At 41.3% G+C, this 27,265-nt stretch overlaps 1 protein-coding gene and 1 long non-coding RNA gene across 6 annotated transcripts; one reads left to right on the top strand and one right to left on the bottom strand.

Moving 5' to 3' along the window:
• Window positions 1-243: 243 nt before the first annotated feature.
• Window positions 244-26,369, top strand: SFPQ (splicing factor proline and glutamine rich). 5 transcript variants are annotated; one of them, XM_017974547.4, is made up of 13 exons: window positions 244-1,170; window positions 1,857-2,045; window positions 2,512-2,813; window positions 2,891-2,986; window positions 3,789-3,985; window positions 4,087-4,171; window positions 5,046-5,163; window positions 5,823-5,871; window positions 5,949-6,070; window positions 8,476-11,929; window positions 15,025-15,072; window positions 15,848-15,932; window positions 16,442-16,537. In XM_017974547.4, the coding sequence occupies exons 1-10, from the start codon at window positions 340-342 to the stop codon at window positions 8,611-8,613; spliced, it is 2,127 nt and encodes a 708-aa protein (XP_017830036.2). In that variant the 5' UTR covers window positions 244-339; the 3' UTR covers window positions 8,614-11,929; window positions 15,025-15,072; window positions 15,848-15,932; window positions 16,442-16,537. The 5 variants fall into 5 exon arrangements, with proteins under 5 accessions (XP_017830036.2, XP_054115098.1, XP_017830039.2 ...); XM_054259123.2 differs by lacking the exons at window positions 8,476-11,929; window positions 16,442-16,537 and adding an exon at window positions 25,811-26,369; XM_017974550.4 differs by lacking the exon at window positions 8,476-11,929 and having other exon boundaries at window positions 16,445-16,537.
• LOC118142896 (uncharacterized) lies at window positions 24,868-27,265 on the bottom strand. The gene is made up of 3 exons (XR_004726764.3): window positions 27,144-27,265; window positions 25,110-25,156; window positions 24,868-25,004 (listed from the first exon to the last, which is right to left on the bottom strand). It is a non-coding gene; the product is annotated as an uncharacterized LOC118142896 (long non-coding RNA).

Below are 27,265 nucleotides of genomic sequence, written 5' to 3'. Positions count from 1 at the left end.
AAATTTCTCCTAGCAAATCACAGTGGACTACATCCAACGCCTTCTTCGCTAATTGGCCAACTGGAAACTTCAGTTCCTCCATGCCTCCCGCCTCTCACCCAGGAGCCAATAGGAAAGATCAGAGGTTCGCAACTTAGCGTCATAAAACATAGTAATTGCAATTGGCTATTGGAGCTGTCGATCGAGGAGTAGGCGGGGCCGTGCCAGCCGGCCTATATAAGAAGAGGACAAAGGCGGCGCACCGCCTGTGTCATCCGCCATTTTGTGAGAAGCAAGGTGGCCTCCACGTTTCCTGAGCGTCTTCTTCGCTTCTGCCTCGACCGCCCCTTGACCACAGACATGTCTCGGGATCGGTTCCGGAGTCGAGGCGGTGGCGGTGGTGGCTTCCACAGGCGCGGAGGAGGCGGCGGCCGCGGAGGCCTCCACGACTTCCGTTCCCCGCCGCCCGGCATGGGCCTCAATCAGAACCGCGGCCCCATGGGTCCTGGTCCGGGCCAGAGCGGCCCCAAGCCTCCGATCCCGCCACCGCCTCCACACCAACAGCAGCAGCAGCCACCACCGCAGCAGCCACCGCCGCAACAACCGCCACCGCATCAGCCGCCGCCACATCCACAGCCGCATCAGCAGCAGCAGCAGCCGCCGCCACCGCCGCAGGACTCTTCCAAGCCCGTCGTTGCTCAGGGACCCGGCCCCGCTCCCGGCGTAGGCAGCGCGCCGCCAGCCGCCAGCTCGGCCCCGCCCGCCACTCCGCCGACCTCGGGGACCCAGCCAGGGTCCGGGCCAGGCCCGACCCCGACCCCGCCGCCCGCGGTCACCTCGGCCCCTCCCGGGGCGCCGCCACCCACCCCGCCAAGTAGCGGGGTCCCTACCACACCTCCTCAGGCTGGAGGCCCGCCGCCTCCGCCCGCGGCAGGCCCGGTCCCAGGTCCGGGGCCTAAGCAGGGCCCAGGCCCTGGCGGTCCCAAAGGCGGCAAAATGCCTGGCGGGCCAAAGCCAGGTGGCGGCCCGGGCCTAAGCACTCCTGGCGGCCACCCGAAGCCGCCGCATCGAGGCGGCGGCGAGCCTCGCGGGGGCCGCCAGCACCACCCGCCCTACCACCAGCAGCACCACCAGGGGCCCCCGCCCGTTGGGCCCGGCGGCCGCAGCGAGGAGAAAATCTCGGACTCGGAGGTGAGTGTCTACGGCCGCGACGCGTCGGCTCCCTTAAGATGGCGGCGGCTCGCCTCCGCCCCCGCGCGGGGGCCTCCATTTTGTCGGCGGTCGGGAGGGGCGCTTGCGCGCGCTGCCGCAAGGGCGGGGCGGCTTCTCAGGGCCGCCAGTAGGCCTGGGATTGGCCGTCGCCTCGCCTTGCTCTCCGGGTGGGCTGAAGGCTAGGGGAGGACCTTATGGAAGGAACCACCGGGCCGCGGAGTCGGCCCTGGAGAAGGTAGCGGGTCCTTGGAACCTGGGTAGTGCAGAGCGTGTGGCGTAGGTTTGGAGAGATATCCGGACAGTTTCGTTCTTAAAAACAGCCCAGATCGTGTAGGTTGCAGTGTCACTTGGAATTGTGTTGCTTGTCTGTTTTAATTTTCGTACTGCGATTTAGATTTGTTAGGGACACTCAGCATGTGTTGCTGATGGAAGTCTACTCTTTGGGGAAGTTTGTCTATTCTCGAGCATTCTGGATGATGGGGGGGGGGGCTTTTTCGATGTTAAGATAGTGCTCATTTGGAAATCTCACAAACATAGCAAAACCTTGATTATGACCAAACAGAACAGAAAGGTAACTGACAAGTTGCAGATAAGCAAATACTGTTTTGGGGTTTTTCACTTGCATAGGTCTCTGGTGTTTGAAAACTCCCTTCGTTTTTCATTAGGGGTTTAAAGCCAACTTGTCACTCTTGAGGAGGCCTGGAGAGAAAACTTACACACAGCGGTGTCGGTTGTTTGTTGGGAATCTACCTGCTGATATCACGGAAGATGAATTCAAAAGACTATTTGCTAAATATGGAGAACCTGGAGAAGTTTTTATCAACAAAGGCAAAGGATTCGGATTTATTAAGCTTGTGAGTGTAATTGTTTGAATTTATGTAGAATTAAAAAGGGTGGGTTGTTTTTTTTTTTGTTTTTTTTTTTTGTCACTACAAACGCTGAACGGGTGGTTTTTAAACTGGGGAGAATAAATTGGTCTTTTAAATTTTCACTTTTTTTTTTTTTTTTAAAGACGGGGTTTCACCATGTTGGTTAGGCTGTTACTGAACTCCCGAAGTCGGGTGATACACCCGGCCGAATTTTCACTATACTTACAAGAAAAATATGCCTGCGGTATAATGCATAATTGTTGCTACCTAAGAGAAAAGAAGGGTGGGATGGGGAAAGCACTTACCCTAGGTGGTGTGAGGGGGCGCTGCCTATAAAGATAATGCTTGAACTCAGTTGGAGGAAGAAGAGTAGGAAGTAGGCTTATGACAGTTTAAGAGTAGACACAACCAATTTTGAGGTCATTAACATTAGAGTGTCTGTTATTTACAGGAATCCAGAGCTTTGGCTGAAATTGCCAAAGCTGAGCTCGATGATACGCCCATGAGAGGTAGACAGCTTCGAGTTCGCTTTGCCACACATGCTGCTGCCCTTTCTGTTCGTAATCTTTCACCTTACGTTTCCAATGAACTGTTGGAAGAAGCCTTCAGCCAGTTTGGTCCTATTGAAAGGGCTGTTGTAATAGTGGATGATCGTGGAAGATCTACAGGGAAAGGCATTGTTGAATTTGCTTCTAAACCAGCAGCAAGAAAGGCATTTGAACGATGCAGTGAAGGTGTTTTCTTGCTGACAACGTAAGTTGTATTAACTTAGATGAGATGGTGTCAGTAAAACTGGAACAAAGGTAAGATGGAACCGTTTTTGTTTTTAGAACTCCTCGTCCAGTCATCGTGGAACCACTTGAACAGCTAGATGATGAAGATGGTCTTCCTGAAAAGCTTGCACAGAAGAATCCAATGTATCAAAAGTAAGATTGATTAAACTTTTTGGCAGTTTTAAATTTTAAGTGTAAAGAAGAAATTTGTTTTAGTAGTTTTCCAGTTTTTCTTAAAATACATAACATGATTTGATGTGGATGTAAAAATCTCAGGCTGAGAAAGATTTTTTTTTTGAAGCTGTTACTCAGATAGATGTTTGTTTCTGAGTTGGGTACATTCACATGCAGTCCTGTTTTGTCCCTACAATAATCGCATGAAGTCTTTTTGGTGAGACCGAGTCTCACTCTTGCCCGAGCTGGAGTGCAGTGGCATGATCTCAGCTCATTGCAACTTCTGCCTCTTGGTTTCAAGGGGTTCTTGTGCCTCAGCCTGTTGTGTAGCTGGGACTACAGGCGTGAGCCACCATGCCTGGCTAATTGTTGTATTTTTAGTAGAGATGGGGTTTCACCATGTTGACAAGGTTGGTCTCGATCTCCTGATGTCAGTTTATTCTCCTACCTCAGCCTCAATGTATTGGGATTACAGGCGTGAGACATCATGCCCGGCCAAAGTACATTTTTGTGGGTGGAAAAAAAAATAAGCCTCGGTAAGCAATTTGGCTAGAGGAAAACAGAAAATGAAGAAGATAGGATTAATCTCTTAGTACCTGTATTCTCTTTTATTGAGTATTCTGAATATTTTTGCGGTGAAGATACTTTAGATGAAACAGGATAGTTTTTGCCTTTTGTGCTCTTTACAAGTAGTGGAACAGGAGAAAGACCAATACTAGGGCAAGTATCTTCTGGTATGCATTCACAAATTGTTTCATGTTTAAATTTTGTGTGTTATTAGAGAGAGAGAAACTCCTCCTCGTTTTGCCCAGCATGGCACATTTGAGTACGAATATTCTCAGCGATGGAAGTCGTTGGATGAAATGGAAAAACAGCAAAGAGAACAAGTTGAAAAAAATATGAAGGATGCAAAAGACAAATTGGAAAGTGAAATGGAAGATGCCTATCATGAACATCAGGCAAATCTTCTGCGCCAAGGTAAAAAGATCTCTGCATGAGCATCACTGCTAAGATCAATTGTTTTTTTGAACTTGTTAGAACCTTGTTAATGTGAAACCAAAATATTTTCCAATGTTCAGATCTGATGAGACGACAGGAAGAATTAAGACGCATGGAAGAACTTCATAATCAAGAAATGCAGAAACGTAAAGAAATGCAATTGAGGTAAAGTTGTGGTTAAGCCTTCATTTCTTTTAACTTTTTTTTTTTTAAGATTTATCACTCTCTTGCCCAGTTGGAGTACAGTGGTGCTGTCTGAGCTCACATAACCTCGGCTTCCTGGGTTCAAGGGATTCTCTTGCCTCAGCCTCCTGAGTAGCTAGGATTATAGGCATGCACCACAACACAAAGCTAATTCTTTTTGTATTTTTAGTAGATACGAGGTTTTGCCATGTTGGCCAGGCTGGTCTGGAACTCTTGACCTTAAGTGAATCCACCTGCCTCTGCCTCCCAAAGTGCTGGGATTACAGGCATAAGCTTCCATGCTCTGCCATCTTTTTTCTTTCATTTTTGAAATGGGCCCAGGCTGAAGTTCAGTGGCATGGTCATAGCTCACTACAGTCTCAAATGGCTGAGCTCAAGTTATCCTCCTGAGTAGCTGGGACTATAGGCACAGGCTACCCACACCCAGCTAATTAATTTTTTTATATTTGTGGAGACAGTCTTCCTGTATTGCCCAGGCTGGTTTCAGACCCCTGACCTCCTGAAATAACCGGGATTAAGCCTTGATTTCTGTACTAACGTTTATTATATTCTTGACTTTTAGGAAAAGATGTACTTAGTTTTTCAGGTCAGGCAAAATACAAAGGTTAAATATTAATGTCAGTGTTGGTTTAACATTTAAAATTGAACAGTCTTAAGATTTTCCTTAATGTCGACATTCTTTGCCAGAACGTCTTTACTGCTATGCCCCTAGACTCAGACTCTTAACTAAGGCTTTGTGCTTTTTTAGCTCTAACCTAGTTCTTAGGCCAGTTGCTAGGTTTCTTCACATAAAAGATGTAAACACTTCAATTATATGCCTGATGGGTATTTCTAGGCAAGAGGAGGAACGACGTAGAAGAGAGGAAGAGATGATGATTCGTCAGCGTGAGATGGAAGAACAAATGAGGCGCCAAAGAGAGGAAAGTTATAGCCGAATGGGCTACATGGATCCAGTAAGTCAACTTTTATTGCCTTCTAATTGGAGTTGTCTCTAGAACTTGCAGGTACCTAGAAGGAAATATAGGAAATATTAATATCTCAAATTATAGTTTTATGCCTTTTTTTTTTTAACCAAGTATATTATGTTTGATTGCCTTGTATTGGTCAGAGGATTTAATTGAATAGGACAGTTTTTTTTGAGATGGAGTTTTGCTCTTGTTTCCCAGGCTGGAGTGTAGTGGCACGATCTTGGCTCACTGCAACCTCCTCTGCCTCCCGGGTTCAAGCAATTCTGCCTCAGCCTCCTGAGTAGCTGGGATTACAGATTGGCACCACCACACCTGGTTAATGTTTTGTAACTTTGGTAGAGACAGGTTTCACCATGTTGGTCAGGCTAGTCTCAACTCCTGACCTCAGGTGATATACCCGCCTTGGCCTCCCAAAGTGCTGGGATTACAGGTGTGAGCCACTGTGCCTGACCTTGAATATTAAGTTTTATAGGTCGTTGGATAACTGAGTCTTAGTTTCCAGAATATTGATTTCAAAAATAATTCAGGTGATGAAAACTGCCTTTTGAACTTACCCATATTTTTTAACTTGAAAATTTCTCAGTTCCTAAGAATGCTTAGTGTGGGTATAGTGCAGGTATATGAAAGGAATTTTTTTCTTGCAGAGAGAAAGAGACATGAGAATGGGTGGCGGAGGAGCAATGAACATGGGAGGTAAGTATGAAATTTAAGTTAACAGAAGTAGAGAGCGGTATTCTGGTGGAGTTGTAACCACTATTTTTGTCTCTTAGATCCCTATGGTTCAGGAGGCCAGAAATTTCCACCTCTAGGTGGTGGTGGTGGCATAGGTTATGAAGCTAATCCTGGAGTTCCACCAGCAACCATGAGTGGTTCCATGATGGGAAGTGACATGGTAATGTATCCTGTGGGACGTAGTACCAAGGAAATTCTCATTTTTACAACTTAGGTTTTTTTTTTTCCTGTTTTTTTTTTTGTTTGTTTTGTTTTGTTTTGTTTTTTTGTAGGTGACTGGACCTCTTTTAGTTTCCCCTACCAATTTCATGCATAATTATGTAATATTGAGGAATACTTTGGCAACACAGAAGAACTTGGTGTGTGGTAACCTAAACAGATAATGGTTGCCAACAAGGAATCAATGCTGTTAGTATGGAATTACTTTGGCAATAAGTAGATTTTAGGTGCTTTTGAACTCTAGTGCATGGCAAATCCAAATTCTAGGCGCTAGATAATGTATCTGATTATTCTACATCCAAGGGAGAGTAATCAAATGGCAAACTGTCATTCTTTAAGTTGGTATTTGCCATAAGTAGGAATCAGACTTGTAGTTTGAAGCTTTAGGCATGTTTTAGTGATGTGTAGAACTTTGACCTTTATTTGGTGTGGCTTCTATCCTATGGTAAGGGAATTGAGTGTTTTGACTCGTCGTTCCCCACCTGTTGGGCCTGTCTGTAGGTATACCTTCTAAAATCAACTGACATCTCCATTTTGCTACAGAGTAGCAAAAATCAACAATTTTTAAGCATACTAATGGTGTGCATTCCATCTGACCTTCTTGATGCTATCATGTTTCAGCTGTAAATATAGCCTGCCAGATGCTTAGAACAATCAGTTGAACTGTTATGAGTGGCTGCATTAGGGCCTTACAAATCATTAGAACTGAATTTTGGTGGGTTTAGAGAGTGCATTTTTATAGCTGAGTTGAATGTGATAAGTTCACTACAGGCTTTTGGCAAAGGAGGGGAGCTGCAGTGTGTAGCTCATGAGATTTCATTTTATACATGGAAACATAAGCATTTAGTTTAGGGCCTCACCTGTTTATAATCTTACTTAAGACTTTGGGAATTAAGTTAGAGTTATAAATGGCTGGTTGGGTAAAATGTAGTAATACTATGGGCTTGCTTCAGATTTTTCAGAGTGTGTGGGTAACATTTTGGTTTATATGCTTCCTAAAGACAGATTGTTAGATAATCTGTATAATCTAATTTGACCATATGTTCTTACAATTAAAGGTTTGTATTCTAGGTACCAGCTCCTGGGGTCTCAGCTCTTGTAATTAACATAATCATGAAAGCCCCCAATTTTTCTTTTTTAACTCTTAGAGGTACAATATAGAACAATGAGCCCAAAATTCTATAATTTATGATTTTGAAAAATAAAAAGATTAAGGTTTAGCCATTTTGAGTAGCTCTATAGTACTTTGTTTTTAAAAAATGTTGAAATTATATATAGGAACAGTTAAACCCTGATACCATTTTAGTTTTTTATTTGGACTATTCTTAGTAACTGATCTATTATAAATGGAATAAGAAAAAGAGTGTAGGCTGTGTTTGCATACCTAAGGGGTTTGCTCTTTAGGCATATGTGTTTCTATTGAAAACTTCTATCTCTAGAAGTACCTAAAACGAGATGGGAATAATGAAGTCACTCACTGCTTTATTGCAGTTACTTTAGCTTGGTGTTTGGGAAGTATCTAAAACATGGAATCAGAGCAGTGTCTGTACTTTTCAAAGACCTAAGGGGAAAGATGGACTGCTATGAAGGTGGGTGGGGTTTGTTCATTCAGTTTGCAACAATAATAGAATAGTGCTGAGAACATAATTGTCTCTGGTTATATAGTGATGGCTCTGAAGGTGTAGTATGCCTGTGAGAATTTGGTAACACAAGTTTTTTGATTAAGTTATTGTGCCGGTTAAGTGACTAAAATTAGTCTTACATGCTTTTTCTTTTTGTAGTCTGGTAGCATTTTATTAAAACTTTCAACCTTTTAAGATTTCTGCAACTTAGCAGATGTGTCTTAAGATCTTGAAAAGCACAAGGTTTCTTAAGCAGCACATGCCACTAACTGGTGAGTAGGTCTTTGTCACTTCATTGAGTGAATTGAATCTCTGGTTGGGCTTGTTAGGCTTACTTGGAAATTAAATTTCCTGTTCAGACCTTGAAAGTGAGAGTTTGCAAGCTTTTTCAGTGGGTTAATCTGATGTGAAATTTTTTAGAACTCATTTTGGAATGGATTTTCACATCTGCACTAATTTCTTAAATTTTTTAGCACTACAGGGAAGATCTGTTCTTTGAAACAGGTGTATGAGAATGGCTCAAGTGGGAACATACCACAAGGCATGTATTATCGTAAACTAATTTTCAAATTACCCTTTTTTCCTTTCTATGTTCCCGGTACCTGTGGATCGGCTCATTGGTGATTGTATCGACGAACGTTGACTACGGAACCTTCTAAAATATTTACTTAACACACATGGACATCAACTACATATAATGAACTGTTAATTACTGTTCCAATAGCGTACTGAGCGCTTTGGGCAGGGAGGTGCGGGGCCTGTGGGTGGACAGGGTCCTAGAGGAATGGGGCCTGGAACTCCAGCAGGATATGGTAGAGGGAGAGAAGAGTACGAAGGCCCAAACAAAAAACCCCGATTTTAGATGTGATATCTAGGCTCTCATTCCAGTTTGTTTTTGTCTTTTGTTTAGATACCAATCTTTTAAATTCTTGCATTTTAGTAAGAAAGCTACCTTTTTATGGATGTTAGTAGTTTATTGACCTAATATTTGTAAATGGTCTGTTTGGGCAGGTAAAATTATGTAATGCAGTTGTTTGAAACAGGAGAATTTTTTTTCTTACTTCCTTACTTTTTCTTTTTTTTTACTGTATAATGTCCTTCAAGTTATGGCAGTGTACCTTGTGCCACTGAATTTCCAAAGTGTACCAATTTTTTTTTTTTTACTGTGCTTCAAATAAATAGAAAAATAGTTATAATATTGATCTTCAACTTTGCCATTCATGCTTCTATGCACATTAGGCTAGGTATTCTACATTGAAAGCATGCGAGTGTCTAGGCCTTTGAATGGCATATGCCATTTCTGGGAAATGTATCTGGAGGCTGAGTATTGCTTTCTACAGATAACTGCTGCCCCCTTTGTTTTAAAAAGAAGAAATGCATATTGAAGTAGTTTCATGATTTGTTTGGCATTATATAGGATGCACACTGGTGCTAAGTATTTTTTAAATGGTTATATAAGCAAAGCTGAACTGTAAATCTTAATTCAGGAATATGTATTAAGATTGTGGAATGGGTGTAAGATAATTGGTAGGGGGTGAAAGTGGGTTTGATTTAAATTAATCTTTTATGGCCCTATGATCTATCCTTTACTTGAAAGCTTTTGAAAAGTGGAAAGATCATTTTGTTGCATTTCCCCATTTCTTGTTTTTAAAAGACCAAGAAATCTCAAGCCCTATAAATGGCTTGTATTGAACTTTTACATTTGAATTAAAGATTGTTAAACATGAAGCCTTTTCATGTATTCAAGTGATTTATAAAGATGGGGTGTAGTCTAAAAAATTAAACTTGAAGGTAAGAAGGTCTAGTAATTGGGCTGGGCGTGGTGGCTCACGCCTGTAATCCCAGCACTTTGGGAGGCTGAGGTGGGTGGATCACGAGATTAGGAGCTCAAGACCAGCCTGGCCAACATGGTGAAACCCTGTCTCTACTAAACATACAAAAAATCTGGGCGTGGTAGTGCGCGCCTGTAATCCCAGCTACTCAGGAGGCTGAGGCAGGAGAAAGGCTTGAACCCGGGAGTTGGAGGTTGCAGTGAGCCGAGACTGTGCCACTGTACTCCAGCCTGGGCAACAGAGCGAGACTTAAAGGTTTAGTAACTGAAGTAGGTTTAGTTATGTATAACATTTGTACTCTGTAACTTCTCCTTGTGCTACTTCTGTTGGGCAAAATCTATAGCACTAAAAATCTATTAGTTCTCATCTAAGAGCTAGTGGTGACTGTTAATGACAAATAGGGTTGCAGATAATCATTTTAAATTTGTTAACTTGTTTTTACATAGTCTCCTTTTGACGTAGCACTAAATCTGGGGAGAGTTGTTCATGCTACACAGTACAAATATCCCTTCCTCCCACCATAAAGGCTTGAAATGTTTCCATGGTGTCAGTTGATTGTCAACTTCATCAAACCCCCTTCCATTAGAACCAGAGACTTTGACTATTAAAGTAGATGGTTTATTGTTGCCTGTTAGTATAATGGGAGCCTGATTTCCCAGTGTAAATGTTAGAGGAACAACTTCCTAACAGTAGGTAAGGTAACTGAATGGTTTGGCTTTGTTCTTAGTTATGTTCCAATCAAATCTGTACATTATAGAACTCTTATTATGGAATGTGTCTTCCTCCTTTTCACCTCTATTCTTGGTGCTAATTGGCAAAAGAAAAATTCTAAGTCAAACCTTTGATAACATGCTGAAGTTTAGTATTGTGCCTGTGTATAAAAGGAGACCTATTGTTGGAACAATCTGAGCACTTTTTGCATAGGAAACAGGATAATGAAAGTAAAACAATAGTGTATAAAAGCATCTCACTAAATTCTGGTTGTATGACTGACAGGTACATGGTATGCTAATAAGGGAGACAATCTCATTAGAAAATAATGCTCATTATTTGTGTTCACCAGCACACTCAGGAATAAGAGTAGTTTTACCATGGTTACATCTATGAGGAAGTTTTGTCCCAAAACAGGTTAATTGTTGATACATAAGAGATTTTCTGTATGGAAACAAGGGTCTTGATTTGAAAGGAGTCCATTACAGTTTGGTTGAATTATATAGTAGGGATTCTGCTAACGACAAGAAAATAAGGGGTGTTCATGGGACACCCATAGAGGGTGAACTTTGAATGTGTGTGGGTGGGGGCTGGCGGGGAAATGGGAAAATCTGCCTATAAAATTAATGTTTCAGTTTATTTTTCAGATTACATGCCTTTCTTTATAAGGGATGCTGGCACAGACCCCTAAAATAAGCTTTTGGTAGTACTGTACCTTTGAAGGAAGAGTGGTGAAGGATGCTAATGGATAATCTCCTGAAAGTTGTGGCTTTTGATACCCTTACTGTGGACTGTAGAATTGCTAAACATTGTTTAGCAAATAATGTTGCTTAGTTTCAAATGACATTGACTTTCATCACTGAAACAGCAATGTACCCAGGGTTGTAAGCTTACTCAAATAGACTTTCAATAAGTCTTCAATGTATATGATAGTTTTTAGCTTAATATGAATTTAAATCATCTTAGTAAGTAGTTTCCTAAAAGTTGATCTGAAACTTGGGGTGGGAAAGGGGAGGTAGTAATTTTGAAGTATTAGCCATTTTTCTCATTTAAAGAAATCACTTGTCCCCATTTCCTCTTCTCCACTTTCTCATAATTTTGTTTTAAGAGGAACACTGGTTGTTTTTTATACTTTATCCTAATCTTTAAAAACTGCATACTCTTTTTAAGACCCCAGTGTATTTAACAGGTATTTTATAAGCATAGCCCATTGGCTCATGTTACTTAGTGAAATCATCATAATCCTCTTTGCTTAGAACATTAAACTTCTAAGAAACTCCTACTATGAATCCCACCACTCTATAGATGTATTATTCCACTAATATAAACAGCTAAAAAATTGGGAAATTGTAATGTTACGCCTGTGCAATTTTTAAGTGGCATATTATGGCAGATTAAAATGTAGATATTTGGCTTTTCTTGGGCAAGCCACTTAGTTGTGGTGGAATGTTTTCTGGTGTTCTTGGACTGCAATTATGCACTATTAAAGTAGTGGCCTGCTACATAACTGCATTTAGCCAGCATTTCTGCAGTGCGTAACTGTGAGGAACGTAGTACCGCAAATGGCAATGGACATTAGGACCCGGATGTAGTATTCCTGCTTGCTCCGAGATTCTCATTGCCGACTGCATACAGGTAGGTAACAAGCAATATAATCTAACTTGGTGACTTGCTATGTACTTTTATTCCGTGGGCATTCTGGCATCACACTTCTGACAATGAAATTACAGTGCAGCACCTAACCCTTGTATGGTAAAGCTAGCTTACATCAGAACTGTGTGGGTGTGGGGTTAGAGCTGTAATTTGTCAGGCAGAATTCAGTGCTGTTGCAGTTCTCAGATAAAAAGTGCAAACTTGATTCTTTGGTATATCTGACTCCGTTGTGTGGTTTCCTTTAGTTGCATTGTAACTCAAGATAACATGGAAAAAACACATCAGTGGTGTGGGGGAGAGGGAAACTATGCTTGGGAACTAAGGTGCTTTTAGCACCTTGACCATGGACTGTATAGCATGTGATAATTAGTCTCTATTGTAGCAAACTGACCTGCCCATAGGTTGGCAATATCAGTAATTTCAGTATGCAATCTTTGTAATTCTGCAAGTTCAGTTGAACTAAAAGTACAGGTTTTTTTGTAATGTGATTTAAAATTTTTAAAAACATGGGCTTCATGAAAACACCTTTGTTACTAACTTGGGCTTAGATGGGAATCTAACGTGAATAGTTCAAGTTACGGGACTTGTCTAAATATGTCTATACTCTAAACTTGGGGGAAGGTGGTATGGAACATTGACTTGACTACAGTGGAATACATGTTTGGGAGTCATTCCCAATCATAAGACATCGTCGTTTCTATAGGATGACTGCATATGTTCAGAGTAGCTTTTTTGAATTTGGTTTCCTTAGCTTTAGGGATGTGATGTTACAGTCCAAATGTTTACAAGAAAACCTAAGTCTTCAAAAGCACTTCCTTCTATTGCTTAGGACTTTGCATCAACTATTGTTCCAGACCTCAATTCAACTTTTTGGTCTCTGAACTGGTTTTTAACTAGCATGAATGAGAAACAGCTTTCATGTATAATGTTTCTGCTCTGTAACTGGAAAGTGGTTTACTTTGCATAAATGCTGATGAAAACTTATGACTCTGAGAATTTTCTGTGTATCAAGAAAAAGCTTGCTCATTAGCAAGCAATTCACAAGGTGGGGACAGACTTGTTTTTTAGCATGTAGTCCATTCAAGCAAAACAACTTTGGACTTCTGATAGGTGAAAGAACAAATGATGACTAGTTTAGCCTCTGCATATCCATAATATAATGCAGATCAAGTATAATGCTCAGTATTAGTGACATGAGTATCACTAAATTACATAGAACCCTGATGGGGTTTCCTGTGTCGTAATTCATTAAATCGGTGGCCAGTGCTTGCTGCCGTGGTTTAGTGATTGTTAGAAATAAAACCTCAGGTCTGTTTGTTACTAACAATATTTAGAGAATGTACTTGGTATAATATATGGACTTAAGGAACTTCATTGGGGTGGGGGGTTAATTTTGCTTTATCCTGTTCACTTTAAGATTATTAGGCTTTTGCACTTCAGATTGAGAAACTTGTGATGTTAGTCTGTTCTTACTAGCTTTAATTTGTGTGTAGCTATGAATTGTGAATCTTAGTGCAGTGGATTAAAAAAAAAACTCAAAAAGCTGGGAATTAAGTGGGTTTCAGTAATAATGCTATACCGAGGTGCTTGCATTGTATTTCATAATCTTGTTACAAACCAAAATTCGTTTTAATGAGAGCAGTCTTGGGTTCAGAGGTGTGATGCCAGAATGTATTTTCGTACTGTTAGGCCCTTGGAACAGATACCGGTGCTTTCTGAAAGATGAAAGAAACGCAGTGGGTGCTCTTCATGCAAGGTTGCAAACCTACCAAGAATGCATAATAGTCTCACTTTCCCCAGTAAAGAGATGTGTGTGACTAGTTTCGGACTTTTAACTTTAATGGGGGTTGCATGTCTCCTATTGTTAATCATTGTCAGCTGCAGTGACATGATCCACCGTCCTGCATTTACTACCTTTCCCTTAATGATATTGGACAGGTTTTAGAGAGCCAGGATTATTGGTCTGGGCCTTTATTTGGTTTTGGCTTTAGCTGATAATGTTTCAGTGATGTCAGCTAGTGCAGTTCTCAAATGGCTGCCTATTAGGGAAAGAAAGAATTCAGAGGATTTGACTGCTCCTAATCATCTGTCATTGCTGCTAGATAATGATTGGCAATTTTTAAGACTCAACTGGAAATCTCAACAGTTGCTGGTAAACCATTAACCATAAAAATGTTGCTTTTGAACACCAGTGCTGAAAAAAAGATTTATTTTTTTATTTTTTGAGAGCAAAAAAGGGGCTGGACGTAGAATAGGATAATCTGGAGAATGAGGGGGAAGAATGCAAAACGATATAGTATCCCTTATGGATGGTACATGTGCAACAGGGAACTCTTACTTCATATGCCCTTTCCAGTAATCATACAGGGAGGAAGAAAAACCTGGAACTTGAATGAAGGCTGATCTTTGTTTTGTGCACTGTGGCCCTGCCAGGCATATAGTGAAGGTGAATGTCTTCTCCCTCAGAAAAACTTGGTTCCTTGCTGTCCCAGTAAGGCATAGCTTTCCTGCCCTAACTTTAAAACTCAGTGAGGACTTAGATGGGAAAGAATGAGGTAAATACCAAGGATTGCAGGATAACAACTGCAGCATTGTGTACTGTGGGAAGGGGGATTGGACACTCTTGGAGGACTCCTGCTGAAGGTGGTCAGCCCGCCTGACAGTGGAAGACATACTTGAACGGGGAGCAGGGTATGTGCTTCCATGTGAAAAAGCTGATGTTAAAACTCATTTGGCAAGGTCAACGTTGTCACATACCTTCACATAAGGGATAGTATATTTTGGGTTGCAGTCAAACTTCATTGTGCTCAGACTGGTGAAAATAAGAGTTACATTTTAAAGAAAATACAATTTTCATTCTAATTCAGGTGTCTACTTATTTTATGTAAGAATAATTTTAGACCACCCCCCCCATGAAGTTTCTTTCTTTTTTTGTTTTTGTTTTTTTTAATGCTGTAACTTACCCCCAATCTTTATCTCTGGAATTTTATTCTTTAAATTTTGAAGTTGACTAGCATTTTCAAACCTTTATTTTATACCCTTGTCTTTCATACTAACTTTTTCTTATTATTCTTTAGGTAAGAATAATTGATGTTGGCTGATACTGGAGTGCTCGTTCACATGAAGTAAGTTTCCTTAGAAATCTTAACCCCTAGAGGCAATTTAAAAGAAATTTATATAATTTTTTAAGGTATTTGTGGTGAAACTTTGAGCCTTTTCTAAGATAATATACCTGTATTTTTTGTTTGAAAATAGGGCTGTATGTGAGAAAGCAGGTGAGAGGCATTATTATAAAAATGTCAAACAATAGAATTCAGAAAACGTGGATAGTTATATAATAATCATAGAAGAACAGAAAGCTTGACTTAAGGGGAAAGGCCATATTTTCAGTACTCTAAATTCAATTTTAGACCCCATCCCAAATCCCCATGATTCTTATTTTTTTACTTAAAGATGTAAAGTAAAAAAATGTAGAAGGCTGGGCCTGGTGGCTTTATACCTATATTCCTAGCACTTTGGGAGGGAGATGTGGAAGGATTGCTTGAGCCCAGGAGTTTGAGACCAGCCCAGGCAAAATAATGAGATCATGTCTCTACAGAAAGAAAAAATAGCCAGGTGTGGCGTGTGCCTGTGGTCCCAGTTCCCTTGGAGGTGAGGTGGGCAGATCACTTGATCCCTGGGAGGTTGAGGCTGCAATGAGCTGTGATCCTGCCACTGCTGCAGCTTGGGTGACATTGAGATCCTATCTCAAAAGAAAAAAGATAGATAGAATAGAATCTTACGGTGGGCCATGTCTTAACAATAGATCACTGATTGGAACTCATGCCAAAAAAGTTCATACTGTTTAAAAAGTAAATGTAATAGCTGAACTTATTTTAAATAAATTTTTTTTCATTATAGGTGGATAGATACTTCTCAAGATACCACACAGCGTGAGCCAACCAAGGACGGAAGCCACAAGTTGTTAGACTGACAGTCTGTCTAGGTAAGTTGAATGATTCTTATTCTGTTACGTTGTCTTCAGAAAGGCTCTTAGTGGTACAAAATGACAATACTAGTGTGGGAATCATTAATTACTTTTTTTTTTTTGAGAGGTTGAGACGGAGTTTTGCTCTTGTTGCCCAGGTTCGAGTGCAATGGCGTGATCTCAGCTCACTGCAACCTCTGCCTCCTGGGTTCAAACTATTCTCCTTCCTCAGCCTCCTGAGTAGGTGGAAGTACAGGCATGCGCCACCATACCCAGCTAATTTTATATTTTTAGTTTTGCCGTGTTGGCCAGGCTGGTTTCAAACTCCTGACCTCAGGTGATCTGCCCACCTCAGTCTCCCAAAGTGCTGGGATTACAGGCTTGAGCCACCCCTCCAGGCCCATTAATTACAATGAATGCCATGTTTTTGAGAAGATTTATTTGGTATTAGGGAGCTCACTTGACTGTTTGAGAATTTGATAGCTCTGATTCTTGTATCCTTTGGAGTAATCATACCCTTTAATTAGCAGGATCAGGTGAGCTGTGTCCAGAAAACGAACGAGGAAGAGTGCAAAGAGGAATGAACAATGTATTTCTCACTAATAAAGACATTATCTTAATGATCCTTTGTTTTTTTAGTACTTATTTATTTTCTAGAATTTTCCTGACTTGTTTTATTCAGTGACATTTAATTTAAAAAGTCTGCATTACAGACACAGAACCAGATATAATACAGGATCCTATTGTGACTGTTTTGGCAGTGTTGACTTTCAATCTCAATTACTGATCAATTTTTATGCCCCTTTTTAGATACTTGCCTTCACTTTGTAATCTTTTTTGAGATAGAGTCTTGCTCTGTTGCCAGGCTGGAATACAGTGGTGCAATCTTGGCTCACTGCAACCTCTGTCTCCCAGATTCAAGTGATTCTTCCTCAGGCTCCCAAGTAGCTGGGACTACAGGCATGTGCCACCACACCCAGCTAATTCATTTGCATCTTTAGTAGAGATGGAGTTTCACCATGCTGGCCAGGACGGTCTCAATCTCTTGACCTCTTGATCCCGCCTGCCTTGACCTCCAAAGTGCTGGTATTGCAGGTGTGAGCCACCGTGCCTGGCTATAATTTTTTTCTAAAATTAGCATGTTACTAATACAGCAGTTACTACCTACATACCTTTCCTTGATTGGATTTCAGACATAATAGTATTTGGTATTTCCAACTTCTGTATGTACAAAATAACATGGTGGTTATGGATAGTCACACATTGCTTTACAAACAAGCCTAGTCAAATAATGTAGTATCCTCTTATCTGCAACCATGGTCAACCGCAATCTCAGAGTTAATCTTAAGTTTTAAATTACGTGCAATTCTGAGAGGCATCCTTTCTTTCTCACCTTAGATGGGATATAGGTGGGAAGGTTGGATACAGCATATCCATGCTGTGTATACACTACCTGTCATCCAAAAAAAATGGCCATGTAGGCTAGGCTAGGCTTTGGTACCATTTGTGGTTTTGGGCATCCACTGGGGGGTGTTGGAATATGTCTCCTCACAGACAAGGGAGGACTACTGTGTTTTGGTTGCTGTAAGTAATAATGAAGGGCTATCAATTTCTCAAAGTCAAAATTGGACATTGGATATGCAGTGTGATCTGGGCATTTTTTGAGAATATCTAAATGTAAGGAAAATCTGGAATTGACTATAAAAGCTGCTTAATAAAAATTACAAGTCAAATGATCTGTCCCCTTCACTCTTGGAGCCCTTATACTAAATAAAACTTGCCAAGCTGTTAGTCTCACACCAATTTTTTTTTTGAGACTAAAATAATCACAAAGGAGGAGTTAAGGTACATCATCTGCTCATCCCATGAAATTTGTTTTGAGTAGCTGTGTACAGTTAATCCCAGGAATGAGACCAAGATATGTTCAATTTTTTTTCATTCGTTGTTTTTGAGATGGAGTTTAGCTCTTGTTGCCCCGGCTGGAGTGCAATGGTGCAATCTGGGTTTAACACAACCTCTGCCTCCTGGGTTCATGGAGTTCTGCCTCAGCCTCCTGAGTAGCTGGGATTACAGGCACTTGACACCACACCTCGCTAATTGTGTGTTTTTTGGTAGAGATGAACGGGGTTTCTCCATGTTGGTCAGGCTGGCCTCCAACTCCTGACCACAAGTGATCCGCCCACCTTGGCCTCCCAAAGTGTTGGGATTACAGGCAGAGCCACCCTACCCGACCATACTTTGTATTTTTAAAATAATAGGTCAGCTACACCCAAATCAAGAGTCTTGTTATAGTTGAGTTATTGTTGCTCAATTCTGTTAATAACAGCTTTGCCAGCTGTGGCTCTGAAGCCTTGTAGATCTCAAGGCAAAAGCAATGTAACAGTATGATACAGTGGTTAGGGGTATATGAGGTCAGACTACCAGAATAAATACATTATTTCTGCAGTTTGCCTAGCTGCATTATCTGGCAAGTTTCTTTAGTTTGCTCATCTATAAATAAACACCTTTTTCATAAGGTCATTGAGATAGGAAATTATGAAAAAGCATTTAGCAGTGCCTAAGGGTACAAAAGGAGCACATGGTATTTTCAAGTCTCTTTACCAGTGACCAAGGCTCACAGGCAAAAAGGATATTTCCCTTAGTATACCATGTAATGAATAAAGCCTGGTTAGCAGTTTTTTGATAGCAAGGCAGAAATTTTAACTTTTGTATGATGGAGTCCATAGGGGACAATTAGTAACAGCCTGCTACTGAAAGGAATGGAAGCCCCAGGAAGGCCATTGTTGTAAGTTTAGGTAACCTCAAATGACAAGAATTAAATACAAGGATTCCTGCCTAGCAGGGTTGTTGATTAGTTGGTATGTTAAGTACTTGAGGCGGTACTTGACTCAGGTGTTCTAAAATAGTAGTCTTTAAGGGTGGAGAAGCCTAGAACTTAAATCATGGCAAAGTCCACATTTTAACAAAATAGTGGGCACATAATGTTTTGTATGTAAAATAAGTTTAGTTGTTAACAGACTTGAAAGAAGCATATGCACTATTGAAATAATTGAAAGACTTAGAGGAAAAGATTGTGGAAAGAAGACATAATTGGGGAAATACTCCATAATATTGTTAACATGGTAATACTTGCCAAACTACAGATTCAACATAATCCTAGCTGATTTCTTGAAATTAATAAACTGATTATGAAATTCACATAGAATTTTAAGAGACCCAGAATAGCAAAACACTATTGAAAACAAATCTTGAACGAAGTTGAACACACTTCTGATTTCTTTTTTTTTTTTTTTTTTTTGCCAATCAGTTTGAGCTTTATGAGGTTGCTCAGGTTAGCCTTGAACTGATGACCTCGCCTTCGCGAGCGCCATGACTTCCGGCGGGAGCCACTTTGGACCCCGCACACTTCTGATTTCAAACCTACAAAGCAGTGGTAGTCAAAGCTGTTGTACCAGTACAAGCATAGACATAGATTAATACAGAGTTGAACGTCCAGAAATAACACTCATGGTCAACTGAGTTTTGACAAGGATTCCAAAATTATCCGATGGAGAAACAGTAGTCTTTTCAACTGTTTGAAAGTAGTTCTGGGAAACTTGGTAGTCAGTCACATGCAAAAGAATAGTTAGACTCCACCTCACACCATATACAAAAATTAAAATGGATCAAAGTCCCATAGATAAGAACAAAAGCTATAAATACTGCAACTGGTAAGGGACTTGTATGTAGAAATCACGAGGTCAAGAGATCAAGACTATCCTGGTCAACATGGTGAAACCTCGTCTCTACTAAAAACACAAAAAATTGAGAGATCCAAGATGGCTGATCACTAACAGCTCAGGATTGTAGCTCCCAGTGAAAGCTCAGAGAACGAGAGGATGCCACACTTTCAGACGAATTTTCGTTGTTCACGGACCAGCAGATTTTTTAGTGGAAGAGCCCCACGGGTTGCCAGCGCGACTCTTGTGGCCGGGTGCAGCGATTTTGCCAGCGCCTTGGTGTGGCAGCTCTTCATGCAGAGTAAACAGGACTGGTTCCCTTACTGACTGGTGTTTGGAGCTCCGGGAAGGCAGAGCCACTTGTTGCGGACTCGAAAAGGAAGCCAGACCAGAGATTCCTGGGCAGAAGAGCACCATCAGTCTTACCGCTGCTATTTTGGCTGGCGCAGTGGGTTGCTTGAATCCCAGTACTGGGAATCAATAAATTGGACGTCAACTCAGAAACCTAATTGTAAAGACGACAGGTGGATAAATTTATAATAACGGGAAAAAACCAGCCTAAGAAGGCCGAGCATACCCAAAATCAGAACCCCTCTCCCTCTACAGGGGATTGTAGTTCCTCATCAGCAATGGAACAAGCCCTGATGGAAAAGGACTGTGTTCCATTATCTGAAGTAGGCTTCAGAAGGTGGAGAAGAAACTTCTGGGAATTAAAAGAACTTGTTCTAACCCAATGTAAAGAAACTAAGGACTTTGAAAAAAGGTTTGACAAAATGCTAAATAGACAATATAGAGAGGAATATAAATGAACTAACGGAGTTAAAAAATACAACACGAGAACTTAGTGAAATATGCACAAGTTTAGCAGAATGGATCAAGCAGAAGAAAGGATATCAGAGGTCAAAGACCAACTTAATGAAATACAACGACAAGACATGAATAGAGAAAAAAGGATGAAAAGGAATGAGCAAAGTCTCCAAGAAATATGGGACTATGGGAAAAGACCCAATCTACGTTTGATTGGTGTACCTGAATGTGATGGAGAGAATCCAAGCTGGAAAATACTTTTCAGGATATTATCCAGGAAAATTTCCCCAATCTAGCAAAGCAGGACACTATTCAACCCCAGGTAATACAGAGAACACCACAAAGATATTTCTCAAGAAGAGCACCCCCAAGGCACATAATTGTTAGATTCACCAGGATCAAAACGAAGGAGAAAATACTAAGGGCAGCCTGAGAGAAAGGCCAGGTTACCCATAAAGGGAAGCCTATTAGACTTAGCAGATCTCTCAGCAGAAACCCTACAAGCCAGAAGAGAGTGGGGGGCCAATATTCAACATACTTAAAGAACAGAACTTTCAGCCTAGATTCTCATATCCTGCCAAACTAAGCTTCAGAATTGAAGGAAAAATAAAATCTTTTATGAACAAGCAAGTACTCAGAGATTTTATTACCACCAGGCCTGCTTTACAAGAACTTCTGAAAGAAGCATTATACATAGAAAGGAATAACCAGTATGAGCCTTTCTAAAAATATACCAAAAAGTAAAGAGCATCAACATAAAGAAGAATTTACATCAATGAATGGATAAAATAGCCAGTTAACATCAAATGGCAGTAAAATTTAAATAGACTAAATCCTCCAATCAAAAGATACAGCCAAAACCTAATGGTATATCCAAAGATACACAAAGACTCAAAGGGTTGGAGAAAAATTTACCAACCAAATGGAGAGCAAAAATAAATAAACAAAAAGCAGGAGTTGCAATTCTCACATTTGATAAAATAGATTGCAAAGCAACAAAGATACAGTGGTAAAAGGATCAATGCAACAATAAGAGATCTTAATACCCAGATACCTAAGACCCATAACGAGATTTAGACTCAACGAGACAGAAAATTAATAAGGATATCCAGGACTTCAACTCAGATCCGGAACAAGTAAACTCAATAAATATTTATAGAGCTCTCCATTTTAAATACACAAAATATTGATCGGCCATTATTATTACCCATTTTTAGAATGAAGCGATATTCTCTCCCTCTTTTTCTTCCTCTTCCTTTCCTCTCCTTTTTTTACTTTTCAACATCCTAGTTCCTCACCTCTACTCAATACATTCCTCTGAACACCTGATTCCTTGTGATTCTCCCGTCCCACTGAAACCTCCAATCCATTAAAAAAAAAAAAAACTAGCCCCTTTTCGTCCTTCTCCCCTTGGCCTATTCAACATGAAGAAGGCAAGGATGATCCACTTCCACTAAAAAAAAAAAAAAAAAAAAAAAAAAATTAGCTGGGGATGGTGGCACGTGCCTGTAATCCCAGCTACTCAGGAGACTGAGGCAGGAGAATTGCCTGAACTCAGGAGGCGGAGGTTGTGGTGAGCCAAGATCGTGCCATTGCACTCTAGCCTGGGTAAGGAGCAAAACTCCGTTTCAAAAAAAAAAAAAAAAAGAAAACTCATGCCTATAATCTCAGCAGAGGCTGAGGCAGGAGGATCACTTGAGGCCAGGAATTAAAGACCATCCTGCATAACATGGCAAGACCCTGACCACAAAATACTTAAAAATCAGGTGGGTGTGGTAGCACACACCTGTAGTCCCAGCTACTCAGGAGGCTGCGGTGGGAGGATCACTTGAGCCCAGAAGGCTAAGGCTGCAGTGAGCTGTGATGGCATCACTGCACTCCAGCCTGCGTCACAAAGCAAGACCCTGTCTCAAAAAAGGAAAAAACACACACTTGAAATGTAGGCACTGATGCCTATAATCCTAGCACTTTGAGAGGCCAAGGCAGGCAGATCACTTGAGGCCAGAAGTTCAGGACCAACCTGGCTAACACAGTGAAACCCTGACTATACTAAAAACACAAAAAATTAGCTGGGTGTGGTGGCTGGCACCTGTAATCCCAGCTACTCAGGAAGCTGAGGCAGGAGAATCACTTGTAGAAAGCCCGGATTGTGCCACTGCACTCGAGTCTGTACAACAGCAAGAATCCGTTTCATTAAAAAAAAAAAAAAAAAAAAAAAAAAACACATAGGCAAAGAAGATGAATAGATATTTCTCAAGGAAGATTAGCAAGTGGTTAATAAGTAATAAGTACATGAAAAGATATTAGACATTATTAGTCATTGGAGAATTCTATCAAAACCTCATTACACTCACTAAAAAGGCTAGAATCAATGCCGGCCTTGGTGGCTCATGCTCATAAACCCAGCTGTTTGGGCAGCTGAGGTGGGTGGATCACTTGAGGTCAGGAGTTGAGACCAGCTTGGCCAACATGGCGGAACACTGTCTACTGAAAATACAAAATTAGGCCTGGTGGTTCATGCCTATGATCCCAACTACTTAGTAGGCTGCAGCAGGAGAATCGCTTGAACCTGGAAGGCGGAGTTTGTAGTGAGCCCAGATGGTGCCGTTGGGCTGCAACCTGAGCAACAAGAGCAAAACTACATCTCAAACAAACAAAATAAAGGCTAGAATAAACTCAAAAAATGTTGGCAAGGATATGCAGAGATTGGAACCCTTATACACCACTGGTGAAAATGTAAACTGGTGCAGCCATGCTGGAAAACAGTCTCGCGCTTTGGCAAATAATGAAACATAGAGTCACCGTGTGACCCAGCAATTCCAATGCTCAAGAGAAACGAAAACATTTGCTCCATAACTTGTATGTGGATATTTATAGCATCATTAATAATACCCAAAAGGGCCAGGCTTGGTGGCTCACATCTGTAGTCCCAGCACTTTGGGAGGCCAAGGCAGGAGAATGGCTTGAGCCCCAGAGTTTGGGACTAGCTAGCCTAGGCAGCGTGGTAAAACCCCATCTCTACAAAAAATACAAAAATTAGCTGAGCATGGTGGCACTGTACCTGTAGTCCCAGCTACTCAGGAGGCTGAGGTGGGAGGAACATCTGAGCCCAGGAGGTTGAAGCTGCAGTGAGCTGTGACTGTGCCACTGCACTCCAGCCTAGGTGGCAGAGTGAGACCCTGTCTCAATAGTAATAATAATGATAGTAGCTAAAAGGTAGAACCAACCCAAATGTCCATCAACTGATGAATGGATAAACAAAATGTAGTATATCCATACAAAAGAATATTATTAATCCATAACAAGGAATGAAGTACTGATAACATGTCACAAATGGATAAACCTTGAAAACATGCTAAGTGTGAAAGAAGCCAGTCACAGAAGATCACATATTGTATTCACATGAAATGGCCAGAATAGGGAAATTACAGAGACAAAGCAGATGAGTAGAAGTGGCCAAGAGAGTGATGGGAAATAATAGGTGGATCATAGTTGAACAATGCGGGGTTTCTTTTTGAGGTAATGAAAATATTCTAGGTAAGGCACTGTGGCTCACACCTGTAATCCCAGCACTTTGGGAGGCTGAGGCAGTTGGATCACCTGAGGTCAGGAGTTCAAGATCAGCCTGGCCAACATGGTGAAACCCTGTCTCTACTAAAAATAGAAAAATTAGGCTTGATGGTGCATGCCTATAATCCCAGCTACTTGGAGGCTGAAACATTAGAATCACTTGAACCCAGCAACTCAAGTTTGCAGTAAGCCAAGACTGCGCTACTATTCTCTAGCCTGGGCAACAGAGTGAGACTCCATCTGAAAAAAAAAAAAAGGGGGCCAGGTGCAGTGTAATCCCAGCACTTTGGGAGGCCGAGGCGGGTGGATCATGAGGTCAAGAGATCGAGACCATCCTGGTAAACATGGTGAAACCCCGTCTCTACTAAAAATAGAAAAAATTAGCTGGGCATGGTGGCGCATGCCTGTAATCCCAGCTACTCCAGGAGGCTGAGGCAGGAGAATTGCCTGAACCCAGGAGGCAGAGGTTGCGGTGAGCTGAGATCACACCATTGCACTCCAGCCTGGGTAACAAGAGCAAAACTCCGTCTCAAAAAAAAAAAAAAAAAAAAAAAAAAAAGGTCTTTTAGTCACAGGTGAGATCATAAAAGCCCTTGCAGACCATACTAAGGACTTTAGACTTTATTTGAAGAGCAATGGGAATTCCTGAACAAGAGGCACTGAGAGCATCTGGATTATTAAAATCAATTCCTCACTGGTTTTACCCCCTGCTCCACTGTGGTCTGTTTCTTAGCACTACCTGTAGTTCAGGTATCTATTGCTTCCTGACACACTACCCCTCAACTCAGTGGCTTTAGACAACAACTCATTATGGTTTTGAGGGTTGGCTGGGCTCAGCCAGTCAGCTCCAGGTCAGAGGGAGACCAGGGCTGAAGTCTTGGCTATTGGTGTCCAAGTCCAAGATGGCTACTTTTCTCGCATGTCTGACAAGTCTGCTGTGATGGTTGGAACACATATTCTTCTCTTTCCTCAAAGTGATTAGATGTCTCAATTCCTAAAGGAAAAGGCAATGGTGATTGTTTTTGAGGACAGTGAGGAAGGGGGCTTTTGTACAGGGTTCTACCCTGAGGCTGTGGTATGGAGAGGGAGAAGACCTTACCTGAAAGACAGACTCTGGTAGTGATCACAATGGATTGGAAAGCTGACCTGCGTCAAGAGAAAAGGGAAACAAGGGAGGCCAGTCAGGATAGGGCTTTGAACTGAGCAGTAAAAAACATTTGTATAATGACTTCTCCCTTGGCAAGACCCAAAGAAGGAGAAGAATTTCATCTGAGAATTCATTGATATTTTATCTTATGTCTTAGGGATACTCTCCATTTTCCTATTGGTTTGGAACCAGGAATTTTTCATCGATTTTTTTTTTTTTTTGAGAGGGAATCTTGCTCTGTCACCCAGGCAGTAGTGCAATGGCCTGATCTTGGCTCACCACAACCTCTGCCTCCTGGATTCAAGTGATTCTCCTGCCTCAGCCTCCTGAGTAGCTGGGATTACAGGCATGCGCCACAACACCTGGCTAATTTTTATATTTTTAGTAGAGAAGGGATTTCACCATGTTGGCCAGGATGGTCTTGAGCTCCTGACCTCATTATCTGCCTGTCTTGGCCTCCCAAAGTGCTGGGATTAAAGGTGTGAGCCACTACACCCAGCCCTGTTTTTCATCAAATATTAAGACAACATAAAAACCTTTGGCTGGTGCATTTAACAAAATGGTAGTAGTACCACAAGGACTTCTGGAAAAAACTAAAGATGATCTTGACAATATGCACCCGGTTTATTTTGTTTTCTTATTTTCTGTTTCAGACTTTTTTTGAGACTGGGGTCTCACTGTCTTGCCCAGGCTACAGTACAGTGGCACGATCACAGCTGACTACAGCCTCGACTTCCCTGGCTCAAGCAATCTTCCTGCCTTAGTCTATTAAGCAGCTGGAACCACAGACATGCACCACCAAGCCTGGCTCATTTTTTTATTTTGTAGAGATGGGGTCTCACTATGCTGCCCAGGCTGGTCTCCAACTCCTGGGCTCAAGTGATCCTCCTACCTCAGCCTCTCGAAGTGTTGGGATTACAGACATGAGCCACCACACTCAGCCCTTTATATTTCTTTTTTAAATTTTATTATATTTTCTTTTTTTTTTAATTAAAAACTTTATTTCTTGGGACTTCTGATGGGCAGGCCCTTTATATTTCTTAAATGTCTTTAACCTCAGCATTTTTTGTACCTGCCAGCACAGTTTGAATTCAGTGTCTCAATTTATATAACCCCAATGGACTCTACCAGTATCCCTTATCCCAATCTTCCTGCCTTTTTTCTCTCTCTTTGTTGACAAATAAAACTTACATATATATTTATGGCATACCACATGATGTTTTGAAATATTTATACACTGTGGAATGGCAAATTGAGCTAATTAACATATGCATCACCTCACATACTTATTGATCTCTGGTGAGAACAATGAACACCCATTCTCTTAGCAATTTGCAAGTGTGCAATACATTGTTATCAACTGTAGTCACCATGGTATACAGTGGAACTCTTGAATTCATTCCCCCTAACTGAAATTTTGTGTCCTTTGACCAACATCTCCCCAATCTTCCTTCTCACCCTCCATCCCTGGTAACTGCCATTATACTCTGCTCCTATGAGTTTGACTTTTTTAGATTCCACATATGAATGAGACCATGAAATATTTGTCTTTCTGTGCCTAGCTTCTTTCACCTAGGTAATGTCCTCTAAGTTCATCTGTGTTATCAAAGATGACAGAATTTCCTTCTTTTAAAGCTGAATAGTACTCCACTATGTAAGTAGCTTACATTTTTGTTTTGTTTTGTTTTGTTTTTGAGACAAGAGTCTTGCTCTGTAGCCCAGGCTGGAGTACAGTGGTGTGATCTCGACTCATCGCAACCTCTGCCTCCCGGGTCCCAGTTCAAGCAATTCTCCTGCCTCAGCCTCCAGAGTAGCTGGGATTACAGGCACGCACCACCATGCCCAGCTAATTTTTGTATTTTAAGTAGAGACGGGGTTTCACCATGTTGGCCTGGCTGCTCTTGAATTCCTGACCTTGTGATCCGCCCACCTCAGTCTTCCAAAGTGCTGGGATTACAGGCGTGAGCCACCATGCATGGTCCTTACATTTTCTTTATCTGTTCATCCATCAGTGGACACTTGGATTGATTCCATAGCTGCCTTCACTCCTGCACCTTTTGTTCATGACATAGTTTCCTTCCTAAAACTTACCTGATCACTTCTCTTCT

The sequence above is a fragment of the Callithrix jacchus genome, chromosome 7, assembly GCF_049354715.1.
Source record: "Callithrix jacchus isolate 240 chromosome 7, calJac240_pri, whole genome shotgun sequence".
Taxonomy (NCBI): domain Eukaryota; kingdom Metazoa; phylum Chordata; class Mammalia; order Primates; family Cebidae; genus Callithrix; species Callithrix jacchus.
The sequence above is the reverse complement of the archived record's forward strand: the minus strand, read 5'-3'. Positions and strand labels throughout refer to the sequence as shown.